The 25,221-nt window shown below is 46.5% G+C and overlaps 9 protein-coding genes across 9 annotated transcripts; 4 read left to right on the top strand and 5 right to left on the bottom strand.

Annotated features, from left to right (window-relative positions):
- Window positions 1-1,804: 1,804 nt before the first annotated feature.
- PADG_12174 (2-deoxy-D-gluconate 3-dehydrogenase) lies at window positions 1,805-3,585 on the top strand (the record flags this gene model as incomplete). Its single annotated transcript, XM_010764006.1, has 3 exons — window positions 1,805-1,996; window positions 2,683-2,898; window positions 3,136-3,585. 3 exons carry the CDS (start codon window positions 1,805-1,807, stop codon window positions 3,583-3,585), a joined length of 858 nt encoding a protein of 285 aa, XP_010762308.1.
- A 622-nt stretch (window positions 3,586-4,207) lies between these two features.
- Window positions 4,208-4,967, bottom strand: PADG_06712 (uncharacterized protein; the record flags this gene model as incomplete). The annotated part of the gene is made up of 4 exons (XM_010763907.1): window positions 4,208-4,394; window positions 4,478-4,545; window positions 4,655-4,719; window positions 4,817-4,967. 4 exons carry the CDS (start codon window positions 4,965-4,967, stop codon window positions 4,208-4,210), a joined length of 471 nt encoding a protein of 156 aa, XP_010762209.1.
- Window positions 4,968-5,876: 909 nt separating this feature from the next.
- PADG_06711 (uncharacterized protein) lies at window positions 5,877-7,739 on the top strand (the record flags this gene model as incomplete). Its single annotated transcript, XM_010763906.1, has 1 exon — window positions 5,877-7,739. The coding sequence occupies one exon, from the start codon at window positions 5,877-5,879 to the stop codon at window positions 7,737-7,739; it is 1,863 nt and encodes a 620-aa protein (XP_010762208.1).
- Window positions 7,740-9,247: 1,508 nt separating this feature from the next.
- Window positions 9,248-11,153, bottom strand: PADG_06710 (uncharacterized protein; the record flags this gene model as incomplete). Its single annotated transcript, XM_010763762.1, has 4 exons — window positions 9,248-10,360; window positions 10,434-10,817; window positions 10,916-10,951; window positions 11,043-11,153. The coding sequence occupies 4 exons, from the start codon at window positions 11,151-11,153 to the stop codon at window positions 9,248-9,250; spliced, it is 1,644 nt and encodes a 547-aa protein (XP_010762064.1).
- Window positions 11,154-13,685: 2,532 nt separating this feature from the next.
- On the bottom strand, window positions 13,686-14,702 carry PADG_06709 (uncharacterized protein; the record flags this gene model as incomplete). The annotated part of the gene is made up of 1 exon (XM_010763905.1): window positions 13,686-14,702. The coding sequence occupies one exon, from the start codon at window positions 14,700-14,702 to the stop codon at window positions 13,686-13,688; it is 1,017 nt and encodes a 338-aa protein (XP_010762207.1).
- Window positions 14,703-15,635: 933 nt separating this feature from the next.
- On the top strand, window positions 15,636-16,282 carry PADG_12173 (uncharacterized protein; the record flags this gene model as incomplete). Its single annotated transcript, XM_010764005.1, has 2 exons — window positions 15,636-15,936; window positions 16,050-16,282. The coding sequence occupies 2 exons, from the start codon at window positions 15,636-15,638 to the stop codon at window positions 16,280-16,282; spliced, it is 534 nt and encodes a 177-aa protein (XP_010762307.1).
- A 548-nt stretch (window positions 16,283-16,830) lies between these two features.
- Window positions 16,831-19,404, bottom strand: PADG_06708 (uncharacterized protein; the record flags this gene model as incomplete). The annotated part of the gene is made up of 1 exon (XM_010763904.1): window positions 16,831-19,404. One exon carries the CDS (start codon window positions 19,402-19,404, stop codon window positions 16,831-16,833), a length of 2,574 nt encoding a protein of 857 aa, XP_010762206.1.
- A 1,951-nt stretch (window positions 19,405-21,355) lies between these two features.
- Window positions 21,356-23,701, top strand: PADG_06707 (uncharacterized protein; the record flags this gene model as incomplete). The annotated part of the gene is made up of 5 exons (XM_010763761.1): window positions 21,356-21,497; window positions 21,591-22,426; window positions 22,496-22,930; window positions 22,997-23,572; window positions 23,636-23,701. The coding sequence occupies 5 exons, from the start codon at window positions 21,356-21,358 to the stop codon at window positions 23,699-23,701; spliced, it is 2,055 nt and encodes a 684-aa protein (XP_010762063.1).
- A 1,164-nt stretch (window positions 23,702-24,865) lies between these two features.
- On the bottom strand, window positions 24,866-25,153 carry PADG_12172 (uncharacterized protein; the record flags this gene model as incomplete). Its single annotated transcript, XM_010764004.1, has 1 exon — window positions 24,866-25,153. One exon carries the CDS (start codon window positions 25,151-25,153, stop codon window positions 24,866-24,868), a length of 288 nt encoding a protein of 95 aa, XP_010762306.1.
- Window positions 25,154-25,221: the final 68 nt, after the last annotated feature.

Here is a 25,221-nt window from a genome sequence, read left to right as displayed (position 1 = left end):
CAAAGATCCCTGACTACTCTGAGTTGTAAATATATAAAGAAGACTTCTTTTCACTGCAATCAAGTTATTCAGATACTGCTTCATCACAGCTATTCTCATTCAAAACAATTGAGAAGCTACAATATCATATTTAAGTAGCAAAGAAGGCAATGCAAGATATGAAGAATATACTTGATTTCAAATCACCTCATCTGAGCAATTGATTGAACAAGATTTTTCAAGGCAGTCTTGTTCAGGTGAAACTCAATGCTATAAGAAAGAGTGAGATTGAGAGTTACTACCTTGCAATCAAACACCACAGCACTAAAAATACACATCAGCAGGTTCAAGTAGGAGGTATACTCACTGTCAGGGATGTGAATAGAAAGATCACACAATGTAAAGAGGAAGCAGAAAAAGAACATTATAAGAAAGTCAAATATGTTGAGAGAGCTTTGAAGAAAAATGCCACAGATCCAACTCAACAAGAGGTTAATGATATATATGAATGTCTCATGAATAATATAGCTACTACAGATGATATAGATAAATTAATTATCATAGATTAGCAGTGTGGTGATGAGATATTAATTTTTGAAGTTCTAATTATCCATATTTTTATCATTACACTGTTTTTATCATTACGCTGTGGCGCACCCACATCAGGTGTGGGTGCGTGGAGGCATGATTATTAACTAGAATTTTCTTATATATAATTTATATAAATTTATTTTTTATATATAATAGATAATATTTTTGACTTCTTATTGTTGTTATGAGCAGTGATAATATCCTTAATTCATTTTTTAATACCCGTGACAGCCATGAGATCTTGCCAAGGTCCTCACGCTGCCACTGCCACATCTAAGTCATATGAACGGTTTCTCCGCGGCGCCGCTGCACTGCTTCACCTTATGACATCATGTTAGCATGTCATTTATATGAGATGGCTGGAGAGATTGTCTCAGTAGAAGGTCATGAGAACTACGCAGCTGACGATGCCTAGAAGGCGTCCCTAACCCCTTAAAGAACGGGAGCTTGATAGATGCTCTATATAGATTAGATAGTTATCTGACCCACTGGTCAGAGGTTCAGCGATTCGTTCTCAATATATAGGAGTTACTGGAATACGCATGCAATTCTCTAAATGATCGCTTGTACCCTCAATTGTTAGTTACTTCTTCAATTCGTAGGCATACGCTCATCTGCTTCCTTAACTAGTCAAGCCCACCCGTTCGGCTTCCCATATAACCAACCTTTTGACGTGGCTGTTGAACCCCGTCTCGGCGCCGTCTCGTTCCAATACCACTTCCTTTTTGTGATAACATGGTTATTAATTATTAATGAAGAAGGGGAGTGGGATTCTATGTTCTATTTTATCATTGTTCTCATTTTATAATTCTAGTGTGGCGCACTCAACTAGATTATGCTTTCCTGTTTGCTCAAGTGAACTTTATTCACGGCTACGGGACGGCAATGTTGATTCCATCTTCGAGGTCAGACTCTGCCAGGGGAATTTGCTACTGAACCAACTGGAGGGCAAGGGGTCGTGCACCAAGGCCAGGGTAAAAAATGCTTGCTTGGTATTCCCGCAGAGCTCGTAATCCCACCCCACTTTAGTCCGAAACTGCAACCATAAAGTTTTTATAAACTTTTGGGGATGTAGTTATCAACTGGAATGCCAAATAAATCCCGCGGGATTTAACCCAAATCAAGGAAAGGCCAGAATCAAAAAAGCCCCAAAAAGTCATTTTCTCTTATTTGACAGAAGCAAAAGGCAGAAATTGCACCAAAATTTTGAGCCTGTGTCATGAGCAGTCAAATCATGGCGGTATCCTCATCTACACCACTCCAACCACAAGCGTCAGCCCTATCCCATGCTGACCCAGCCTGCGGAGTTCTCTCGCTTTTCTCGCTTGCTGGGAAAACAGCCCTGGTGACAGGGGGCACACGTGGGATTGGACGTGAGATGGCCATTGCATTGGCAGAAGCTGGGGCAGATATCATTCTAGCGCAGGTGAGCAATTAATTCGGCTTTTTTTGTCTTCTATTATTCATTCTCATTATCGTCTTGTAAGTAAGTAGCTATTTTGCTCACTTTAAATGCTTGCGGCACATCATGGATGTGCCTTTCTTATATATTTTGTTTTGTAGCCACCGGAACTCAAGTTGCCTGAATGACGGGTTGAGATTGCAAAATTTGTCACTTCAAGTGATCTAATGCACACCTTTCCCTGAATGTCATCTCCGCATACTATCTTATTTATTTTCATGATGTCCCGTCGTTTGTGAGGTTTCTTGGGGGTTCCTCAATATGGTATGCATATTCTCTATAATGACTCTGGAAGCATGTGGCTCCTGTGGGAACCCCCATCGGAGGAAGCGCTTTTTATCCATTTGCATCCGTATCTTAATGCAGGCGGGTTGCTTTTGTCGAGTGAACTGGTGAAAGTGGATGCACTTAGCCAGGTAGAGATAATGAGCATTATCTTTTTGTCTACCCTCTTTTTCTTTTTTTTGGCCCTGAGACGGTGATATTCATATTATGCATACAAAAAAAAAATTACTTCACAACACGGAAGAGGAGCAGAGGATCCATTTTTGATGTGATAGCTCACCAGTGCTTCCGAAATATGCTGCACGGAGACTCAGACCAAATCTTACAGTAACCTGCCTTAATTAACCCTTGGCCTGTTGATGCAGAGAGATCCAACCAATACCGCCACTCGTGACGAAATTGTTAGTCGGACGGGGAGAACGGTGTCGATTCAAGTTGCAGATCTTTCCAGTCGAGAGTCCGTAAAGGGCATAATCCCTCAGTTCGTACGGGATGGAAAGGTTGTGGATATTCTCTTGAATTGTGCGGGGATTCAAAGGAGGTACCTGAGCGAGAAGTTTCCTGATAAGGACTGGGATGAGGTGAGTGGCAATACTTAAAATTTGCGGCTCTCATCTTCTTGTTTTACATGGTTTTATTCACTGGTTGGGTTCCTTATCTTTTGAGATCATCCCTACTGGGTATGGATGGTTCGAATGATTTGAATTTTGCCTACCATGCGATGATCAACTGATGTCAAGATGTCCTCCCCTCGCACTTTGCTCTTTGAGCTTGTCACATATCCCTTTCTGGTTTGGCTAGGGATTGATAACAACTAGGTTATCCAAGTCAATCTGACGTCGGTCTTCATGCTATGTCGAGAATTTGGTGCATATCTGCTGGCGCGGGATCCGGCAACTTTCTCTTCTAAACGGAAAGGAGCAATTATCAATGTTGCATCTCTCCTATCATTCCAGGGAGGTATAACAGTTCCAGCTTACGCTGCTTCAAAGGGGGGAGTGGCCCAGCTTACAAAGGCGTTGTCAAATGAGTGGGCTTCCAAGGGGATTTCGGTCAACGGGATCGCACCTGGATATATTGACACTGACATGAATGTGGCATTGATTAATGATCCAGAAAGGAACAGTGGCATTATGGCCAGGATTCCCGCAGGTAGATGGGGTAGGCCCGAAGATTTCAAGGGCGTCGTGGTGTTTTTGGCCAGCGAAGCTAGTAGTTACGTATCTGGGGAAATTATCTGCGTTGATGGAGGTTGGATGGGCCGATAAGAAGCGTCATTTTACATTTGGGCATGGAAAAAGGAGATGGGGAGATACTGGGATCAGTGCATTTGCGTGGTGACAAACAGTTGATTTCAAGTAGTCTAGAGGTTATGGTTGCCAATAGAAGTGGTGCTCTACGTTATTTGTTAAATATTAACGAAAGATGGAGCCACTGTTTTTCCTTGGTCGAGCGGGATTTTCCAGTGTCAATGCCCCACAAAGTATGGATAAAAATGCTGCCACATTTGATTTGGACAATCAGGTCGTTCAGCCTTTCTTTCTTTCGTCTTCGTTTGCTCGACAATGATCGAAGTTATGGTGATACGCTCCCGCTTTCAACCGTCGAACCCGAAAGTTTGGGCATGCTGGATCTCCCAAGAGATGGGTGACATTTTTCGGAGATAGGATCTGGCTCCCAGTGTCCACTTTTTTGAATGCTGAACAACCAACAGATGTAACAAGCTGAGGGAAAACCGTCTTTCCCGGAGTCTCTTGGGAGCGTTTTTTGTCGAATCCATCAGGAAATCCCACCAATAATAAACTGACGAAACACTGCTTCATTCTCACAGTGTAAGATGATTGAGCGCGGCAAAAGCCACACACTTTTGAGGCTGAAACGCTCCATATGCTATGCTGGAGCCAGATCTCCAACATCGATAATCCATGCGCTATGGTGATTCGTTGGATTTTGCCTACCAAGAACCATTCCAGCCGGTCCCCGCATTAAGGTTGTCCCAGTTTCTGCAGGGCACAACGACTCTAGGCTTTTCACTGGGCAGAATGTGGTTTCAGCCCCTGAAACTTCGCCCCAAGGGCTGCTTAAATTATTAGCGACAGAGAGGCTGGTTGTTTGAAACACGCCACAGTTCTCTGCTTCTCTTGGCTGACAATGACAGACTTGATCTTGGAACGCTTTTTGCCATTGGCTGTTTCTGGTGAGCTGGAGCTGGAGCTTAGAAGAAGCGGCTAGCATTGGTCTGTCAACTTTCAAGCTGCGGGAGAAAACTCCTCCATGCGTCGGGGATTGGCAGTTATTTTCCGACCTCGTCAGAAAGCCTCTTTCTGTGGAACGAACCTCCGGCGAAACAAGGCTTTTTCCTGTCTGTAATGGCCTCCTCTGTTGGGCCTCGATTTTTGAAGCTCACCGCCACCAATTTAGCAGAATTTCCCAGCCAGGACCGCGGATTCCGGGTCCCCTCTTATCTGCTCCCGGTGATCATTTAGATGAGAGAATTACCCTGTAGACCTGGGTCGGACGGTGTACAAGTGACTGACCTCGTCTTCGCTTCCGGGTCTGCATGTCTCTGCGGGCAGTTGAGGGCTGAACCTGTATCTTCCTGCTCGCAAAAAAACTCTTTAGATATTAGCAACTCTTCAGAGTTCTTCATTTTTGCTTCATACTTCTCTTCTACCCATCTTTTTGTGCTGCTGTCCTTCTCTTTTTATCTTCTGCACTGGCTGCTCAGAAACTGGTTGTTATGTGAAGATTGTCATTGATCATCAGCGGCTAACCTCCACATAAATCACCACTTCACCTCACTGTCAATACGTACACTCCTTTATTTTCTTCATTGATATCTTCATTTTGTTTTTATTATTCCTGAGGTCAGGGTTGAGAATGTCTGTTAGTTACACTTGCTAGTAAGTGAATTCCTGTTCTGACTTCCTCCCTAGCATGACAGAAGAAAATGGCTAACAATCATTCTCTCTCTACTACAGATATGAAGATTCAAACAACACAATAACTCTTATGCATTCTACTGATCTGCTGTCTTGATACTTTCTGGAACCCTCCATTTCTCCACAGCATCTGACTGGTTTTGTGTGGAGGCCCAAATCAAAGTTGACTACAAATACCCCTTCATTGACGGCGGTGTATGCTGAAACGGATCCTATCTCTCGAAATAGAAAGGGAATCATTCTACTGGAAGTGTCTCGCAGCTTGTCCCTCTTTGTCGACTCTACTCCTCTCAAGGTCGGTTTGTTTGCTCGCCTTGCTCTGGGGTTCCCATCGATATTTCACTCCTTGAACCAATATAGTCGTTCCGATTCTGCTTTCTGCTTCCAGCCCTCAACTTGTCTTGGGGCTATTGTAAATCAACGTGGGCCGCGGTCGAGTTAGAGCTTTGCGAAATCCCATTGCTGATATTATCATTCACCATCTTAAAACATTTCACGGCAACCCAAATTCAGTGCGAAACATCCCTGGGAGGATTTTGGCTACATCGTATGCTCTGGATAGCTGCGGGGCACTGATATTGCTACCTTAATACACGATATACCTTTTTGCATTTTAAATGGCAATCACGGAGGGATATGCTCACCCCAACTCTGGAAATACGAGCTATGTTCCACAGTACACTCGGGGATTGTTGGGGGTCAATGTTAAACTAGATACCCTGCTGATTCAAATTATATCCGCGTCTCTTGGGGCGACATGCCTGGTCGTCCTGGTTGCGAGATTCGCACAGATGTGGCATGCCTATATGCGTCGAGTTACCTCGTTTCAGGCGACCCCTAAATACCAACAATACTGGGCTACAGCAGAATCATCACAATGGGCTGATATCAAAAGACACCTGATGTATGCTCCGTTGGGGAGGAAGAGGCATAATCGAGAGTTTAAGCTTTCGGAAGCTATTAACGTCGGGACGCTGCCGTCGCGTTTGCATACGATCCTGCTCACCACCTATTTCCTGAGCCAGGCAGCTTACATCACTTTCCTTGATTATAAAGTGAATGAAAAGGCTGCTTTGATTGCAGAGCTTAGGGGAAGATCTGGAGTTTTGGCCCTTCTTAATATGATTCCGCTGGTTATATTCGCAGGCCGAAACAATCCCCTTATTCGCTTGCTACATATAAGTTTTGACACTTACAATCTCTTGCACCGATGGATAGGACGCATGGTGGTTCTGGAAAGCGTTCTTCACACTGCCGCATGGGCAACGAACTCCGTTAGTGCTGGTGGATGGAATAATACCATGGCCAGTTTGAGAACTGTTCCATTTTTTACCGGGGGCATGCTAGGGACCATTGGCATGGTGTTTTTACTACTTCATTCGCCGTCCCCAATACGACATGCATTCTACGAAACTTTCTTGCATCTACACCAATTAGCAGTTTTCTTGACTTTCGCGGGAATTTATATGCATCTTTCCATTGACCGTCTCCCCCAGCTCCCCTGGCTACAGTTTATCATCACCTTCTGGGCGGTAGAGCGACTGACTCGTTTCGTACGACTGCTTTATTTGAATTTTTCTCGCCGCCACGGGATGACGCACGTCATGGTGAAAGCTCTCCCCGGAGAAGCAAGCAGGGTGACGTTTTTCCTTCCACGCAACGTCCGTATCCATCCCGGCAGCCACGTCTACGCCTATATACCTCGAATCTCCTTTTGGATGTCCCACCCTTTCTCCATCGCGTGGGCAGAAACCGGCAAGAATCATATGCCACCAAACTATTCTAGTGATACATCTTCACGGGGTAGTCTGGACCCTTCATCCGAAAAGCGCGAGATCGACAACCCGGAGTTCACTAGCAACAGATTCCAGCCAACAAACGTGACTCTAGTCATGGCTGCCCGCACAGGAATGACCCGAAAACTCTACCAAGCCGCACTCGCCTGCCCCAATAAAACCTTGTACACAACCGGGTTCATTGAGGGGCCATACAGATCATTTCCATCAAGCTTCTTCGCCAGCTATGGCACCGTCGTCCTCTTCTCCGGCGGTGCCGGCATAACACATCACCTCATGCAAACCCGCGAACTGCTCGAAAACGCAATAAAAGGCACCGTCGCCACGCGTCGTGTCTATCTTGTTTGGTCTGTGCGTACAACAGAACACCTCACGTGGGTGCAAGGGTTCATGGACTATATCCTGCAACTGCCCAACCGACGTGAAATGCTGATTACGAAGCTCTTCATCAGCAAGCCACGGAGTATGCGGGAGATCCTGAGCCCTAGCGAGACGCTACAGATGTTTCCCGGTCGATGTCGACCGGACGTCGTGCTTGATGAGGTTATGCCGAATCATGTGGGTGCGACGGCTGTGTCTGTGTGTGGACCGGGGGCGTTTGCGGATGAGGTACGCGCGTCCGTCAGAAAGCGAGTAGGCATGGGCCCTGTGATTGATTTTGTGGAGGAGTCGTTTACGTGGTAACTAACTTGCAATACATAGCATTTCCTTGACTTTTCTTTTGTATTCTTTATTTCTTTTACACATATATGGCCCCTCTATGATAGTGATTTTTTGTCCTTTTCACTTTCTTTGTGTTGAAAAAAAAAAAAAAAATACCATTTCCAATATTCTCATTTACCTCTCCTCTCTTGTCTCTCTCAATTCCCCCTGATCATGTTGTTCGCCAATGTCAACATGACTCCCCTGTAATAATCTACATTCACCTGTATCTTCCATATCATTGTACTTCATCTAACCTCCTACTACCAACGACAGACTCAGTGTCGTTTCCTCAGATTTCCTTATTGTCTTCATTCCCTTTCTCTCTTTGATCTCTCCTTCGTCTTTGTCTCCCGTTCGCTTCGGACATTTGCATTTATGAAAAGAAAAGGGATCCCTCCTCACACCTAACACACAAATAAGGATGCTCATAGATTCGATTCCATTAGACTCAACGGCGCTCCGTACATAGACATCATTACTTAACATAGCCTTGGTTGTTCATACAGTACTTGATCAGCATTTCAACTATCTTCTTATTATTTTCTCCAATACTATAGGCGAACAGTTGTGTCAATTGATTCTCGGGGTTGGCTAATCCATGTACCTTGACTAGGCAAGATCTAAAGTGCATCATTTGGTGTTGCAAAGCACCCACAGTGCGAGCAATGTAAAAAAGGACTCGGTCAAATTGGACTTATCGCCTTGAAGCCGTTTGCTCCCCAACAAGTCTTCGAGCATAGTTATAGAGCCTCACGGTTGATATTTGAACTTTTCCGATGAACTCGTTAAAAAGTGTTCGCAAAATCTCAACGCACAGGGGATAATTATGGCCGTTTTCTATATCGCTTTCAGAGGGTTCTCGGTAAGCGAACATGGAATAACTATTTCCTAGTGATAATTATACGTAGGGAGGAATAATACGGAGCAGAAGTACATAAAAAAGGGGAACGGCATGTTTGCATTTCCCGATTCCAAAGAGCATCAACTTGCCATAGCACCATTCAGTAGCTACAGGAGTATATAGCTATAGGAGTATGGAAGGTGTAACTACCAATATCACTAAAATATACCCGATTGGAGTCGCAATACAATACACCGCGCCAAAGCTGCCTTCCGCCTCCGATTTTCAGGGGCGGAGGAATAAATACAACGCAATAGAATTCATTGGGGAGATACAGAGTAGGGGATACATACAGACATACATAAGCAAATGAAACGAATATCGGGCGTGAGGGGATATAAATGTAGTAAAAACAAAGACAACAGGAAAGAGACAAGTGAAAAACAAGAGAGTCAAGGAGGGAGAACAAATAATATGTTATTAAAAACAAATGCGAAGAGAAAAACTTCCAGTCATCGGAAAAATGACAGATAGGAAACCATAAGAAAAAGAGTCAAGATCCCATCATATAATCACCCCTTTACAAATTTCCAAAACCTGATACATCCGTCAACCGTCAACCGTCAACAGTCAACCATCAAACCCATCATCCCTTCCGCCCCGCCAGAGCCCCATAAAACCTCTCCGTCGCACTCAACGTCCGCGCCTCCGCCCCCGTCAACGTCCCGGGCACTGAATCCGGCCCCCTCGCCGCGGCCATGTTACTGTCAGGCAAGCCATCGCCTGTATTGGGGTAGTAGGTGCTGCTCGTTATGGGCTGGGTATCTGCGCCTAAATTTCTAGTCCTAGAGGTGTCCCAGGTGCGAGTACCATGATGGCTCCCGTTATCGCTATTATTGTCAAAGTGGGAGCTGCTGTGTGTGTCTGCGAAGGGGTTTTCAACCTGGAAGTCGCTGGAGTTGTATTGGTAGGTTGGGTTTGAGGGGGTTGTATTTGGTGGTGGGGACGGGCGATAGCCTTTGCTTGTTGGGGCGGTGGAGGAGAAGGGGGGTTGGGGTGGGGTAGTGTTTACGGGGGAGACGGCAGAGGGCGGGGTTGTTTTTGTTGTGGCGATGCGGCTGAGGTTTGATGGCGGGGTTTGTGGGGTTTGTGAAGGGTGGTGTGGTTGTTGATATTGGGATTGATGGTCAGTTTGGGGATGTTTGTCTGGGAGGTACTTGCTCAGGTTCCTGAGAGACATAGAGAAGAGGGGCCCGGATCGTTTGGCGGTTTGTGCATCTGTATTCCGTACCTGGTCAGGCGGAGGTAGGGGTTGGGGATGAGGCTGCTGCGTCTCTGGCTGCTCTGGCTGCTGCAGGGTGGCATTCGGGTCATTGGGGTTGGGTTGCATTCTGCTCGTGTGCTTCCTAGCAACCAGAGCTGCACGCTGATATTTCGACAATGCTACGGCCAGTTTATCATTCGTTTCGATCAGGGTGAGCATGGTATCTTCGTCCGGTGCGGGATTGGATGCGTTGATGTATTCCTGGATAGATCTGGCTGCGGCCTGGCAGCGCTGCGAGAATTCCCTTAGAAGGTCATTCTTGTAGAACTCTGTTGATGGCGTGGACTGGACTAGTTGAAGTAGTAATGATGCAGAGGTATTTGCTTCTGATATTCTGGCGGAGAGCTCGTCAGGTGTCGGGAGGACTCCGTTTCGATGCGGGTGGGTGACGAAATTGTCATGCTGGCCTGCAATCTGAGGTTGAACCCATGGTCCCTGTCAAACTTGGTGTTAACCCAGATGATGAAATATTTGGGAGGAACAAGGGAGGGGAGACAGGTGCCCATACAGCGCTAACTCCCGTTGTCCTCTCAAATTTCTCCTTCTCCTTCTTCCACATCTGCACCAATGGAGCTAGATGAGGGTCATTCGACTTCTGCACTGCGAGATATTCAAGAGTCTCTCTTAGGACCTGTTGCACGCTCATGTCCCGCCCGTCGCGCAACAGATCTCTAATGATCGACACGAACTTGGCATCGAAGTTGCGGGAGAAGGTCTCGCCTGGGTTATCGACCAGGATTCGGATGAGCATGACGGCATTGTACTGCCTGTAGCCTTTTTTGCTGCTTGGATTGGATAGAACATGACGGATCAGGTTGGCAGCCTCCTTTGCGGCGTTGGGGCTTGATTCCGCAGCCTCGACGATAGCCGGTAAGTGAAGGAATTCATCTCCCTAGCCGGAGTTGGGGGGGATATGAGAGTAGACGTTAGCTTGGGGAATCATTGCAGGCTCGTCTGGTGCGGGGGAGAACGCCTAAAGCGTCTGCATACCGTGTTGTTGGGTCCTCCAGATTCACAAAAAGCATTCTATATATAAGCAGTCAGAGCTCTCTGTTTTTGTTTGCACAAACGAACGGCCAATCAGGCAAGCAATTTGTGACAGGACGATATGACGTACCACTTCCGTTAAAATTATGGCTTCCGGCGATTCAGGGTGAGATGAACTTCGAAAGACGCTTTGGGCTGGATGATGAGAGAGCCGTCGCAAGCCCGTCAGTATTGTTCTCATGATGAAAGGAAGCTGAGGCTTGTGTTGGCCAGATGTATGGGGCCATAGGGTAACAAAACACTTGAAACAGTGGGTGGGCTTACAGGTATGTTTATTTATACTCCCGACGAATTTCCTCATGGTTTGTGTCAGATCACAATGATCTCGATCTAGCAAAGTAGCCAAATAACGATCGAGATAAATATAATTAGCAGCAGCAGAAGGACGGTTAGGTCAGATTAGGAAGAAGAAATTGCTGTACAACGGCGCAGGAGAGGCTAGAGACAGAATAGGGCGATGATGGCAGAAATCTGTAGACTGTATGTCAGGGATGTATGGAGCGGCAGCAGCGAGATGCGAGGGGTTCGGTAAATTGCCGCAAGCTAGCGGAAATATGGAACGACTGGGAGGGGGGAACGGTTATCTTATTCTATGCTAATGATTTAACTATGGATAGAGTGTTTTATAAAAAACGGGGGGGGGGGGGGGGGGGGGGAGAGGGCAGAGTCTTAAGAGTGTTCCATTATCTGGGCATAAACGAATTCACCCGTAGTCAGCTAACTTACCCTGTAGAGTTGATGTGGTTTGTTGAAACATTAATTAAATGAACGTGATAGTTAACATGGTTGTAGACGAACTTAAACTCCTCCGTTCCACTGTCACTCTTTAGTTTAATGAGTTTACTCCGCCCTGGGGAACAAAAGAAGGGGGAAAACAACTTCATCATCCCAAGTCCCCAGCCACAAAAGACAAGGCTTTTACCTAGCCACCACGGGGCTAGCGCCACGCTGCCCTGACTAATCTTCGCTATTTTTAGCCGTTTCAAGTGGAAATTGAAGTGAATACTTTCAAACAGTGGATAGAAAAACTGATCAACATCAACGAACATGGACGACGGATTTCGATGATCTATCTACATGCTGCACTCCGTCCTTCGACGCCAATGCCATCTCTTATTGCCATTGAGTGGGAACCTGCAGGAGTTTTGCTCTAGGGGCTGCTATTGACGGTAAGTTCCCCCGCTAGCATTGCAACCCGAGAATCTAATATTAGAGATTTGCTGATGCTGACTGCCTGCAAGCGGCCCTAAATTAACATACTTCGATATGAGGCTTATATTTTGACTTGTTTCCCGGCTTCTCTGTTTAAGGTGTGTTTCTGGAGCTGGGGAACCAGGGACAAGTAACCGTTGCCTCGATACATACATCCAGAGGAAAGGTTTAAATAAGTCATTACAGTCCTCCACATGGGTTGACAAACTCTCAGATGGGATTTTCGGGGTGGATATGGATGTGAACAATTGATTCAATATATTTTATACTCAACCGCTCCTTTGGTAGTTTCCGGACTGTGCGATGCGATCTCTGATGCGACAGCTAATTGGTAGTTTACACGCACCACACTCATCAAATCCCAGATCGACAGTTTTGGTCTGATATTACTCACTATCTTCAATTACCCCCCCTATCTCCGCAAGTTCAAGCACAATTGCATCAGAACCTGGAAAAGACGAAACTCTCGCACCCCTGTTGAGTAAAAGCAGCAATCATTTTGTCACGTGAATCATATTCTCTGCAAAGATGGTTTGTATCTCAACGCCAGCGGATGTCTATCGCAAGTCATACGGAGTACAGGCGGGGCTACCAATTGCATATCGCTAAATCACGATCTGGAACTTTGTCTTTCACAGTGCCATTCGCAGTGTACTGTATCTGGAGGATTAACTTGAAGCCTTATGCCTACATATCCGAACGGCCTGCCAATCAAAGACCACCATCCCCTCTGAGGTATGTCGGGATTGAAAAGGTTGACGCGTTCATCAATCCTCTGACGGATGAAGCATGAAGCTCTCACGGCCTCCGTCTCTTCAAGCAATCAGATGACCCTCTCCCACGAGTCCTGATGTGCACACCCCCCTCCGCACTTCCACCTTCTCCATATCATTTCTTCCCCGAGAAAAATATGTCACTCCCAACTAACTGCATCTACGTTATTTCTTTCAAATGGCCCAATAGCCTACGGCTGTGGCGACCAGCTTCCCATGAAGCGGGAATTGACATGTGTAATCCTGACGATCGTTAGTGATGGGGGCAGACAACCGTCATTGCACAGCCCTGATGGGACGCGGGAGAGCCAGCGTCTGGACGTTTGGCGAAAATTACATATTTCTCTATTTTGTCTTAATATGACGATGACTCCGGTTGTAAATTCAACTTGCACAAAACAAAACAAAAAAAAAAAAAAAAAAAACCGGATGGATCGTGCAGTATTCTCCACACCAGGGATAGGATATGCAGGACAATACGCAAGAAGCAATGGAGACCCCTGAGCCCACACACGATTCTCTAGGAGAGCGTGTTACTACAAACATCTTCACGGACATTAATTTCGGATTATGGTTAAAGGTGCTGGTACTATACTTAACAGAGTTTTATAGACGGAATGAAACATGCCGCCTTGCCAAAATGGAACGGAATGTCTGAACATGTTCAAGCAGGACGCCGTTAGAGCAAAAACGTAATGAAACCCAACTTCCTCTTCTCACAACCGTCGTTACAACTTGAGAATTATCTTACCCCTCGAATGTCCTCCGTCCAACTTCTCAAAAGCGGCTTTATACTCCTCCAGCTTCCAGACACTATCAACGACAGCTCTCACCTTCCCCTCCTCAAACAACCTCCCAACGTCGGCCAAATCCTCCCCACGCGGCACCATTATGAAAAACTCACTCCTCACATCCTTCACCGCACAATCCCCCGGCCTCCTCCCTTCCGGCGGCTCGCATATCGACAAAAGCACCCCACCATCCTTCACAGCACTCCAGCATTGCGCCAGTGAGTCCCCACCCTTACAATCAACCACCAGATCCACCTTTCCCCCTCCCTCCCCGCTTTCTACCCACTCCCTCACACCCGCCTTCCTATAATCAATCACCTCCGTCGCCCCCAGCTCCTTCACCAACCCCACATTCCCCGTCCCACACACCGCCACAATCCCACCAACCCCGGCCTCCCTCGCCAGCTGCAACAACCAAACCCCAACCCCACCCGACGCAGCCGTAACAAGCAGTCTCTTCTCCTTATTCCTCTCCCTCCCGGCCTCCCCTTCCCCCAAGCCCGCAAACCCCCCATGCTCAAACAGCGCCTGCACTGCCGACTCCGCACTCAACGGCACGCTTGCTGCCTCTGTCTCATCCACATTCCGCGGCTGCCTGGCCAGCTCCTGCGTATGCGCCACTGTATATTCGCGCGCATTGCCAGAGTGGTTGACATTTGTGCGTCCCCAGATGGGCGTGCCGGGCGGAAATGGTGAGTTTGGCGGGGCGACGACGACGGTGCCTGACAGGTCGTAGCAGGGGACTATGTTCTTTGCGAAGAGTTGGGGGTTATAGGACGGCCAGGTTAGTTCACCGGCGCAGGGGGAGGTGGCGTGCACGCGGATTAGATGTTCGGAGGTGCTGTTGGGGGTTAGGCGCGGTGGTGGGGAAGTCGTTAGTGTTATGTCTGGTTTTAAGGGGTCGGGTTGGCTGAGGGTACGGATTATGGGGGGGATGGATGGCTGGGAGGCCATAATTGAATTTGAGAGGTGAACGTTGGTGTCTTTGGGATTGGGGAGGGAGAAAGGGAAATAGAATGTTCAGGAATGTTTCTTTTGTTGAGCGGATTTAGCTTGAAGCTCTCCAGGCTTGGTGCTTGGATGGTTTTCGAAAAGAAATGAGATTCTGGCTCAGTTTTGGGTTGGATGGCGCCTATTGATCTTAAATAGAAAATTCATGGATACACCCACCGTATATCGCAAGGTCAATGAACCTTAATTAACCCATGCCGGGGAGTCGGTGCTACATACTCCCGCTATACCCGCGATCCCGTCATTCCCGGGTCTCCAGCAACTACCCAGATCGGCCCTAATCATTGTTTCTGACATGATGTCATAGTCGCATGGCAGATTCACAGGAGTGCCGTGTAGAAGTCCCTCTCCCTGCTGCCCGACGGCGACCGGTATACGAGGTTGCTGAGAACATCCCCAACTTACCCAGCCTTAATTCCATCTATTTGCAGCGGTTATCCATATGTAATATTCAGCATCTTGCCGTACATCGTTTCCACAGAAGTGCGGGGTGGAAGTACACCGTATTAATAATAAACAATTACTAGTTAACTAACTAGTTAGTTAACTATTGGTCAACTCCAACTCTGAAGGATCCGCCACAGCAAGACGAAAGTTAATTCTACTCCTAACGGCTTTGTCAATTCAGAGCATGTTTATGATTTTAAAGCTCTATTCTTACTCTGAGCGTGGTAGCAATACATACCAGCGGGCGTCTCAAAATTCATCCTAATCACAGATTGCCCGGGGGGTAAACAAGAGCCGACAGGAGCTCTTGATTATGGTATTTTTTTTTTTTAAAAAAAAAAAAAAAAACAATATAATAGTTACTTGTCACCGGTTCCTCATTGATGAATCTAAGCAACTTGTATGGCGCGGCGCAACGGCTCAATGTAGATGAACTTGGGCGCACTGCTGCAAATTCAGTTGGTGCTGAACATTGATTGTGTCGATATATTGCAACATGTCCCACGGCTGTATAACGAGGCGGATATTCTTGCTATGGACAATGGGATGCGAGCCGTTGGGACGGCCCCCAACCCCCAACGCTGGAATGCCGCAGTAATACTACCACTAATACATGGCATCTTTGACTGGCAATCCATCCAAACAGCACTGTTATTCGATCACTGCCTATATTCCAAAGAAGCATACCCGGTCACATTCTTTCTCTCTCTCGCCGTATTTTTTGAACTAGGTGAGGTTGAGGGCACAGCTTAGCGCACTGCTTCCTTGACCTACGGGATGAATGGCGTGGAATTGACACCGATAATCAAACCTACTTTATTTCTGATACATTTTCTCAAAAAGAGGCAGTTGCCCAGCTGGAGGTAGATGCGACGCGTGCTGACTCGAGTATTGAGACCATGACGCTCCTGGAACAGCGATTCGAGAGCCTTTGGCTGGAGAAAGCCGTTGTTGAACACGAGGGGTATGAGAAGGTAAAGGCAGCGCTAAGGAAAGGGAGAGTTGGATTTCTTGTGGTATACTGTGGACAATTGGAGAAATGGGAGGGTAATTTTCGAAGAGTTGTGGCCATTTGATGATTGAGGCCAATTCCCCGCCTCCTGGGGCGAATCTTCAATCGTGCTACATTCTACATGATGCTTTCGTGAGTCTGTGGGTTGATGGGCTAGAGCTACTGAGTGTTAGGAAGACGGTATACACAGCTTTGCCTTAGTATATCTATGAGTATAACTCCACATTCCCAAAATCCATAGATGTTTGGATGATTTACAGAGAGACATTTATTTATTAGACAAAACTCCTTTGACGGTTATTTCAAAACCTTGCACCCACATGGACTCACACAGTAGTCCATAAATGCCAAAGAATAAGCAAGACAATCACCACCCAATTGTACTCCTCCATGCAGTTATAATTGTGGGCTTCAAAGGAAGTTTGATAATGAGGGGTGGAATAAAAGGAAAGAAATGGGGACACCTCGTGGGGGGAAGAATAAATAACAACTGTACACTTATCCATCCTTGAAATCGAAAGAAGGAGAAAGAAAAATGGGAAGAGGAAAGGGGGAGAGGAACGCAATACAAACAGAAAAAGGAAAAACACGGAACAAAAAATAAAAGTAGAATTACCCATCGTTTCCGCCATGGCCCTCCTCGTGGCCACCATTATCACCCAGCCCAAGACTTTCCCAATACGGCTCAAAACTTTTACTAGAAAACCTCCGCTCGTAAAACCCCCGATCGGAAGCTAAAATGACACCAGTAAACCTCCCCGCACCCCCTTGCTTAAAGAAATCGTCCCGGACCTCAATTCTTTTAGCAACATCTCTCCATCCGAATGTCATTCCGAACCCACATTCCAAGATCTGCTCCTCGTCCTTGCCGATACATTGAACAACAGTGGCGAGAAGTCTGCAGTCGATATATGAAGGGGCTCTCTGCACGGGTGCGGGAGGGGGTTGCAGAGCGTTATCATCAGATATAGCCTGCAGCATTGGTGCAAACATTGCGTGCTGGATGGGGCCAGGTGGCAGAGCTGCCAGAGTGGGGTTTGGATGCATTATTACGGTCATGAGGGTAACTGCGTAGTTTGATTCTGGCTCTGTTTCGGATTCTCGAGACATCGGTGGACGGTCATCCAAAGGCCCATGGAGGCCAGGGTATTGTTTCATTATGAGGGTATAGAGAGGAGTTGCAGGCGGGTTCGTCGCAAAGTAGGAGGGCCGCATTATGCTTGGGTGTGGTAGTAGACTCGGAGGGCCGCCTACGCCAGGAGCTACAGGGACTGCCGTGACAGGTGGACCTTGGGCTAGTGGAAAGCCTAAACCCGGATTTTGCTGCGCCAGATCTTGAAATAAATCCACTCGGGGTGGCAACTGTGGCAGGGGATTCGACATGGGTACAACTGGGAAGGCTTGGTCCAGTGGCTGGTATGGAACGACGATGTTATTCTGATTGAAAAAAGGTGCCAGGCGAACATATCCACAACTCACGAACTCCAGTCGATTTAGGAACGGTGGGAGATTTTTCCGCGGTTGATTGAGTTCTTGCTTCTCCAATAAAGCCCTTTGGTCGATAAGCGTGAGCCCCGGAGTGAATTGGTTGATAATGTCTACCCAGGTTCCCTCCCGTAGTGATTCCATGTAATATTCTTCTCTTTTACAACTCGGGCGCAACGTATCGCTCACATAAGGGTGAGGGCGAGTGCCGGGTTGTGCTGTCAAGGAGCAGGAATTAAATGTCAGGGACTCAAGGGGGGTTTGATAACAGCCTTTGAAGAACTCAACCAAGAGATGCGGACTGAACCAGCAATTTTCAAATGTGAGATGCTTTATATGAGGAAATGTAAGAGGGGGTTCAGGAAGCCAACCCATGGCAGCATCGCGCGGGAATTTAGTGATTGGAGCGGGTAGAATATGTTGGTTTCGGGCATGTTTTCCTTTTGCGTGCTCTCCTCCGCCGACATACCCGACTCGAAGGCACTGTACCCGGGCCACACGCGAGATAACTTTGTCTAAAAGACGGTTCAATGAATTCGATGCGGTGCTGGGATCAATGTATTTCATCGGCTTTAAGGGATCCCACGCCATATCCGCTTGTTTCCAATCCGGAATAACCATGAGGATGATGCGAGTCAGGCGTGGGAATGCATCAAAAAAGTCCCGCCTGCTAAAGTTTTCTAGCAAGGAGGAAGAAATGCTAGATATATTCAAAGTATGAACGCCCAAAAATGACTCTTTGGTGTCGATGACTGAGCAGATGCATGACCCCAAAATAGCCTGAGCTGCCCAGGCTGTTTCAAGTAGCCATTCGGTTTGCGCATGGGTAGGATTTCTAGGGTATAGTTGGCAATCACCCTTGTCGCGGTTCTCTCCATACCTATGTCCATACTCAATGGTTGGGTCAACTTCCAATGCTGCATATTGAAGAAAATAATCCGGAATTGAATCAAGGTGTTGAATGCTCGAATCAGAAGGCGGATATATATCTTCATACACCTGTTCCGGGAGTATTGACCACAGATAACCTTTTAGATTCTCTAAAGATATTGAATCTATGTGTTTTTTCACAGGGCTTGTTGATGAAGAACTCTTGCTTTGCTCCAGAGAATCGGTATCAAAGATATCTTCGCGAAATATACCACGTTTTCCTTCAAATTGCAGATAAGGACCAAGGAGGGTAGGAGGATTTAGCCAGCCATAACCAGTGTCAAAACTCAAAGCGAACTCAGAGAGATTGGTCAAAGTCTTAAAGGCACGCTTCATCCTCCCAAACTGGTCTGCAATTTCTTCAACTCTCTTTAGGCTATCGAATCTAACGTAGTCGCTCTTGGCCCAGTCATATTCTCCCCAGAAGGTCTTGACTTCTTCAGTGTGTGACTTTCCTGGAGGATCAAATAGCAATATTTGGTCCACCTCGAAACTAAGGCCAAACCGAGAAACACAACTTCCAAGAGCTTCAAAGTTATCGATCTTTTCGTTGGAAGTTTCATCAGAAGCATATATCGTAGGGCGAAACGAGACCACAATGGTGTTGAAAAGAGTTTTCTGGAGCTTGAAGGCAAATTCTTTGTTGACTAATCGTAGATTGTAGATATCCTTGCGAGGTAGGTGTGTGGCAACATAGGCAAATATCTCTTCAGGAATGCCATGGGAGGGCCAACCTTTACGGAGAGGGCTGTTATTAAGTGTCACGAGCATGTTCTGGATGATGTATTGACTTCAATTTCTGAGGGGGGGGGTTCTAGCAATGCATGAAATAAGGACTGCAAGAATATCACCTAGCCTCATAATGAAATCATGTTAGTGACATGAAAAGAATAGGTGTAGAATGAAGATATCGGGAAGACCTTCGAAGCAACTTGTGATAGAGCTCCTGCAATAGAAGGCGTTCTTTGTGCATCAAGACTCTATCAGAGTTGGCCAACCTATTAGTTAGATGAATATAGGAAATCAAACTTTTGAAAAAGCAAAAGAAGGAAAAGAAGTGCTATACAGCAAGAAAAAAGAAGATATATTGTAAGCAATTGCTAACAGCAACACATATTCACATGATAATATATCAATTGTACAGAGAAGTCAAGATAGTAAGTAGGACTTACCGCTGATATATTGTTCACTTGATCATCCCTTAGACTCGTCTTTCGTTTCCTTTCCTTTCCTTTCCTTCTATATTCCAGAAATCAGCCACTGAGATATGGGGAGATGGAAGGCTCCCGCCGCAACGCACAGAGAAGAGTTACGAATGAATAATTACCATTGCATCCCTTTTCTCAGAAATCTACTCTCACGCCAGTGATTCGTTTGAGAGAGTTTGCAGTATTCCGTCTCCACATTCGGATAGAATGTAGGAGGACGCTGGCAACGGATTCTTACATCGGGAAATTACCCCAACGACAGCACTTTTCTCACGCGGGAATCCGGAGACGTTTGACACCAGCGCACACCGTATATGTTCCCCGGGGTCTGCGGCTTTCCCTGTGGGTTTCCCGCGGCGCTGGATAGCAGCTGGGTAGAACAAGAACCCGCTCCGGACACAATGACCAATGGTAGAAATGTATATATATATAACAAGAGCAATGCTATCTGGTTGTCAGGGTTCGTTCGATGCGGACAGATAGACCCACCGGTGAGCTATAGCGTATGCACAAGTAGGTACGACGGAGACCACGGCGGGACTGTGGCATGAGCAGGCAGCTGATGGAGATGACAGAGTTCAACATGGTATGGACAACGTCATCAATTGGGGATCGATCGATTGAGGAATTCAGAGGGAGTTGATCTTGTTCACCGGTGCCATATAACTAACTATCAGAATCAGATCGAGATCAAGAGCTACGTTTTTGTGTCTGTCTCTTCTACATCGAAAGAGGGGCTTCCTTCCTAGGGCCGGACAACGATGTCATCCGAAACTTCCCCAAACCTGCAGTAGTTAAAACCGGCACGAGCTAGTGGAACTGCCCGCTAAACTGCGTCCCTTGGTTACTTACGTCATCCTGATGATTGGCTCCCTCAACCGTGGGAGAACAAATCCCTCAGTTAAAGTTACGGGAGCAGGGGTATGGGAGATATTCTGTACCTTTTTTTTTATACTTTTTGAGTTATAATATAGCTACGGACTTACGTATTCCAATGCTTTGGAAATGTAATTACGGAGGAGAAGCTACTCCGTACGGGTAGTTAACTATTAGAGATGTTTTCTGCCGTATCTGGCCCGCGAGTCAAACCCTCCACCCCCTTTGTGCAATCTATATCAATTGGTTGCTACACCAAACTATGCCTTATTAGTTCCAGAATATAATAGAAGCAAAGGGTGGAAAAAGCAATTCTCACACATAAACAGCTCTTGTGTGAAATGAGTCCCATGGTCAATGAATATTTAGTCAGAGAATATCATAGTATCCTCTCGAGTCTTGAAATCATACTCATCCATTAGCATAACTTCCATGACATGGACTCTTCAGGAATCAAAAATCACAACACAACATCACCGCAGCAATGACAAGAACACACCAAATGAATCAAGGAGTTTTTTGCTTTTCTTCTTTCTCTTCTTCTCCTTCCATCCTTCTCCTCACCCCTTCATCTGAACCCAAATATCACCCCCTGATAGCAATACGCTATACGGAGTCCCGCAACTGGCGTAAAAGCCATGACTACTCCACCTCCCTCAACTCCCAACCCGTCAGAGGGCGAGTACAAGAACCATCGCTGTATCATCTGCGACGATCTTGTCCCAGAGTTCCCGTGTTTCGAAGGACCTAACAACCCGTCATTCGGTCCCATGGTGAAACGTATGTCGCTAGAAACCTCCCTATGCCCAAAATGTCGACTTTTATAGTGATATATATATATATGCGCTAACAAAGGAGGGAAACATGATTTAGACCGACATTGTACCCGCGGGGAATTGCCGCTGGCGTTTCCCCAACACATTAGCATGCTCAATGAGATTGGCTTCACCGACGATGTGGTTGAGTTTGGCGGATTGAAATTCCCCTCCTATTTCCATGGAGATTGCTTCAAAGCCCTAGCGGCAGACAAGACGACTGATGCATCTATCAATAAAAAGGTCGCGTACCTTTGCGAAGCGCTTGTTCCGTTGTTTAAGTTGCCCCGCGGAAATCCAACAGTCATGGACGACTTCATTTTGCAAAACGCGCTTACCAAGTTGGCTAAGAAACACGGCTGGGATCGCCTCACCGCTGGAGAAGAGATGGCAAAAAAGTTCGACGAGAACGAAAGTTTTGCTGAGATGATGTATAAAATGTGGCTGAAAGTTCCAGTTGAAATCAAGCTGGACGTCTGGAAGCACCTTGATATCTGCCTGGCGAAGTCCCTGCTTTCTGTCACGGCGGAGACAGCAGACCTTCTGGGACGTGTAAAGTTCCCTGTAGGCGAGTGTACAGGTCGCATCAACTTGCGAGGGCAGATAAGGGCGTATCTGATCACCATCCGCGGGTTTCAGTACATCTGTGGCATCCACGATGGGAAGAGGTTGCTCGGCCACGAGAGTGACAAGGTGGAAATGATTGACATTCCAACGGGGGTCATCGCTGTCAAGTATGTTATCGGGCCATATGGGTTGTCAAGTTTGGGAATTTTTGGTGATAACAGAATGGCTTGGATTGGCGATTACAATACATCGCAGAACAACAAGGGCAAGTGGGCAGGTTTGTTCCGGACAAAAACTGTTATGAAGGAGTTGTCTTTCGAGTGGGATGTAAGTATTGAAGACAGCTTCCTAATCTTACTCCTCCCTGCTAACACATTTTGTGTTCTGTTTCACCAGGCTCTGAAAATAATTAGCGTCAGCAATCCAGCGGATAAGATCCACAAACCGGAGTGCCAATTGATTTGGGACGAGGCTGTCCCATTAGTGGCAATGACGCCTTTCCCCAACCTCACGATGTATAAGAGACAGGAGTGCAGAGATTACTGGTCATCGTTCCCTCGAAATAAACGACTGTCACTGGCTAAAGCTCTTCCGCTGTACGAGAGAGAATTCAGCCTCTATGGCGTGACCGCATTTTGTCACAGATCCGGGGCACTTATCGGATTACGGTCTGATTTCAGATCTTCCAAAAACAGCGAGATCCTCCGAAATTACCAAATTGGAGATCAAGATGGAATCCCAATTCACTTTCGCCTACGGTCAAGTGAAGCGGTGGTCTGGGTATGGGGATACGAGGCAGGTCATTCGCATGTGCAAATGCCCGGGATGGTTGTAAGTGATTGTAAAACACTTTCAGCTCTTGGCCACTTCCACTTCGTTTGCTAATTCGTAGAGCAGATTGGAACAAACCGCGGAAGAGCTGGAGTTTTCGGTCCTGTTCTGCCCGCTGGACAAGAAGGCTGGACCATGGTCACGCACTTAAACCGTGGGATTGTTCTTGCACTGTTCGTCACTCAAACCAAACTTATCAAAGGTACCCAGATCACAGAGTTCGGGACTCTGTGTTCAGAAATTCCTGCACCTGCGGAGATGCACATTCCTAATATCGTCAACAACAATCTGGCGGCGCCGCCTAGAAATATGAGGCGACAGCCGATTTTCGTAACCCATGCATGCCTTAGGAACATCAGCAAGATTGTAGCCTGCTATCGTGAGGATCGCTGCTCCGGACTCCTGTTGGAACATACTGACTCCGATGTGTGTGATGTGGTTGGGCGTTGGTACGAGAACGACAAAGACAAGCATGTAACCCTCTTCTCTCTCCAGGGATCCGCAGTCCCGCCAGCGAAACTTCGGTTCCATCTGAGCTCGGGCGTGGGTGTACGCACCGTAGATAGTATTGAAGTACGCATTGGGGAACAAGGTAATTCGGACGGTTCTGGGGACAATGACATTGTTGATATTGAAGATGAGGTAAGAAATAATTCCTTATGTCTTCCCATTATTGGTTGATTGCTAGTTCTGACGCATGAGCAGTGGCATTTTGCGTGGTGGTTTATGGATGATGAGGACATAGTCCGTCGCGTTCATCTTCCTCATTGAGGCTCCAGATGTTGCTGACACCAAGCAGAGATAATAGCTGGATTTGGGGTTAGCGATCAGTGGACAGTTGTGGAACATGTAATGAGCTTTGCTCTCTCACACACACACACACACACACACACACACACATAGGGTAACCAGTTATGAGGGCGAAACCAAAGTGAAATTGGCGATTCGTCCAGCCACGAAGTCTTGGCTTTGAGGCAGGGAAATTATTCGTTCGAAATTGAAAGGATTGTACCAAAAGCAGAGTCAAGGTAGTGAGGTAACCAGTTAGTCGTATATCCCTGGAAGAACGTTGATGTTGATGTTGAGATTCAATTAGGGCTGGGGAAACTATAACTAATTGTGAGCAAGGTAAGTTTAGGTGATACCCAACGAACTCGATTTTACAGGCAAACGCAGCACCTGGTACGTTTTCAATTTAACAGGTTCCAGTCTCTTCCAATTCTCCGTACCCCTAGAAATAGATGAATATGTTCTCACCATTCGTGTACCTTGATGGCAATGCGATTCCTATTGATCTAGTTGTTGGCTATGGCAGATCAGGGCCAGTAACTAACTAGTTATCTATAACTACAGAGCTTCTATCAAGCTCCTGTTTTTCACGGAGTGTGACGAGATGCCATCCTACCTTGATTGGAGGGGTAAGAATGCCTTCTAGTTGTCATTAGTGGAGTGAGCGTGATTTTTCATAGCCTTCTTGCAGTGTATATCTATATACAACCATTTCGTATAAAGGCGGGGAAGTAGGAATATCACGTAGAAGGAGGCAGTGCCCAAAGGCGCCTTGGCATGATCTCGTGACTGTGACATCGAAACTGAGTTTCAATGAGGTTATTAAAACCTGTTAATGTTGCTGACGTAATCCATCGCTGAATGCACCAACTAGAATTACTCATATTAAATATATAACTAGATCTTTTTCCTTAGGTCTGTTGGCAGCTTCTGGCAGCATGATCAATTATATTACACTAGCTGCAGTGTGGTGGAGCTCACTTTCTAGGCAGCTGATTTAATTCCTATCCCCCCTTCTGTGCGACTTGATCATTTGCTTCAGCTCTAAGCTATTCATTCCTCAGCTGTTGGAGCTCCATTCTGAGCTATAAATGTATGGGCTTGCTTCTTCTTACACGTTTTCTTTTCAACTGCAGCTCTTAGCTCCTAATTTTCCTTTGCTAAGATAGCTGCACTAACTATGCATGCCAGCTGAAATCTCTTCATCAGCTGATTGACTGCTTGATTGAGCAGCTCCGTACGCTGCTTAATCCTGCTGCTTTGACATTCTAACTGCCCCCCATTCTTAGGCGTTAGAAGAGTATAGGATGACTCAGATCCATGAGAAGTGCCTGGGGAAGTAGAGGTATGAAGCTGGGTCGCGTTAAGAACTTCATTCGGATCGTACGCATTCGGATCGTACGGCACTAGACCTCTCTCATGGATATTATCCATTGAACTAGAGATTCTCTTCCGCAGAGGTCAATTTTGGAGAGTTTTGGTAGAGAATTCACACGCAAAGC

This window comes from Paracoccidioides brasiliensis, assembly GCF_000150735.1.
Source record: "Paracoccidioides brasiliensis Pb18 unplaced genomic scaffold supercont2.9, whole genome shotgun sequence".
Lineage (NCBI taxonomy): Eukaryota > Fungi > Ascomycota > Eurotiomycetes > Onygenales > Ajellomycetaceae > Paracoccidioides > Paracoccidioides brasiliensis.
The sequence above is the reverse complement of the archived record's forward strand: the minus strand, read 5'-3'. Positions and strand labels throughout refer to the sequence as shown.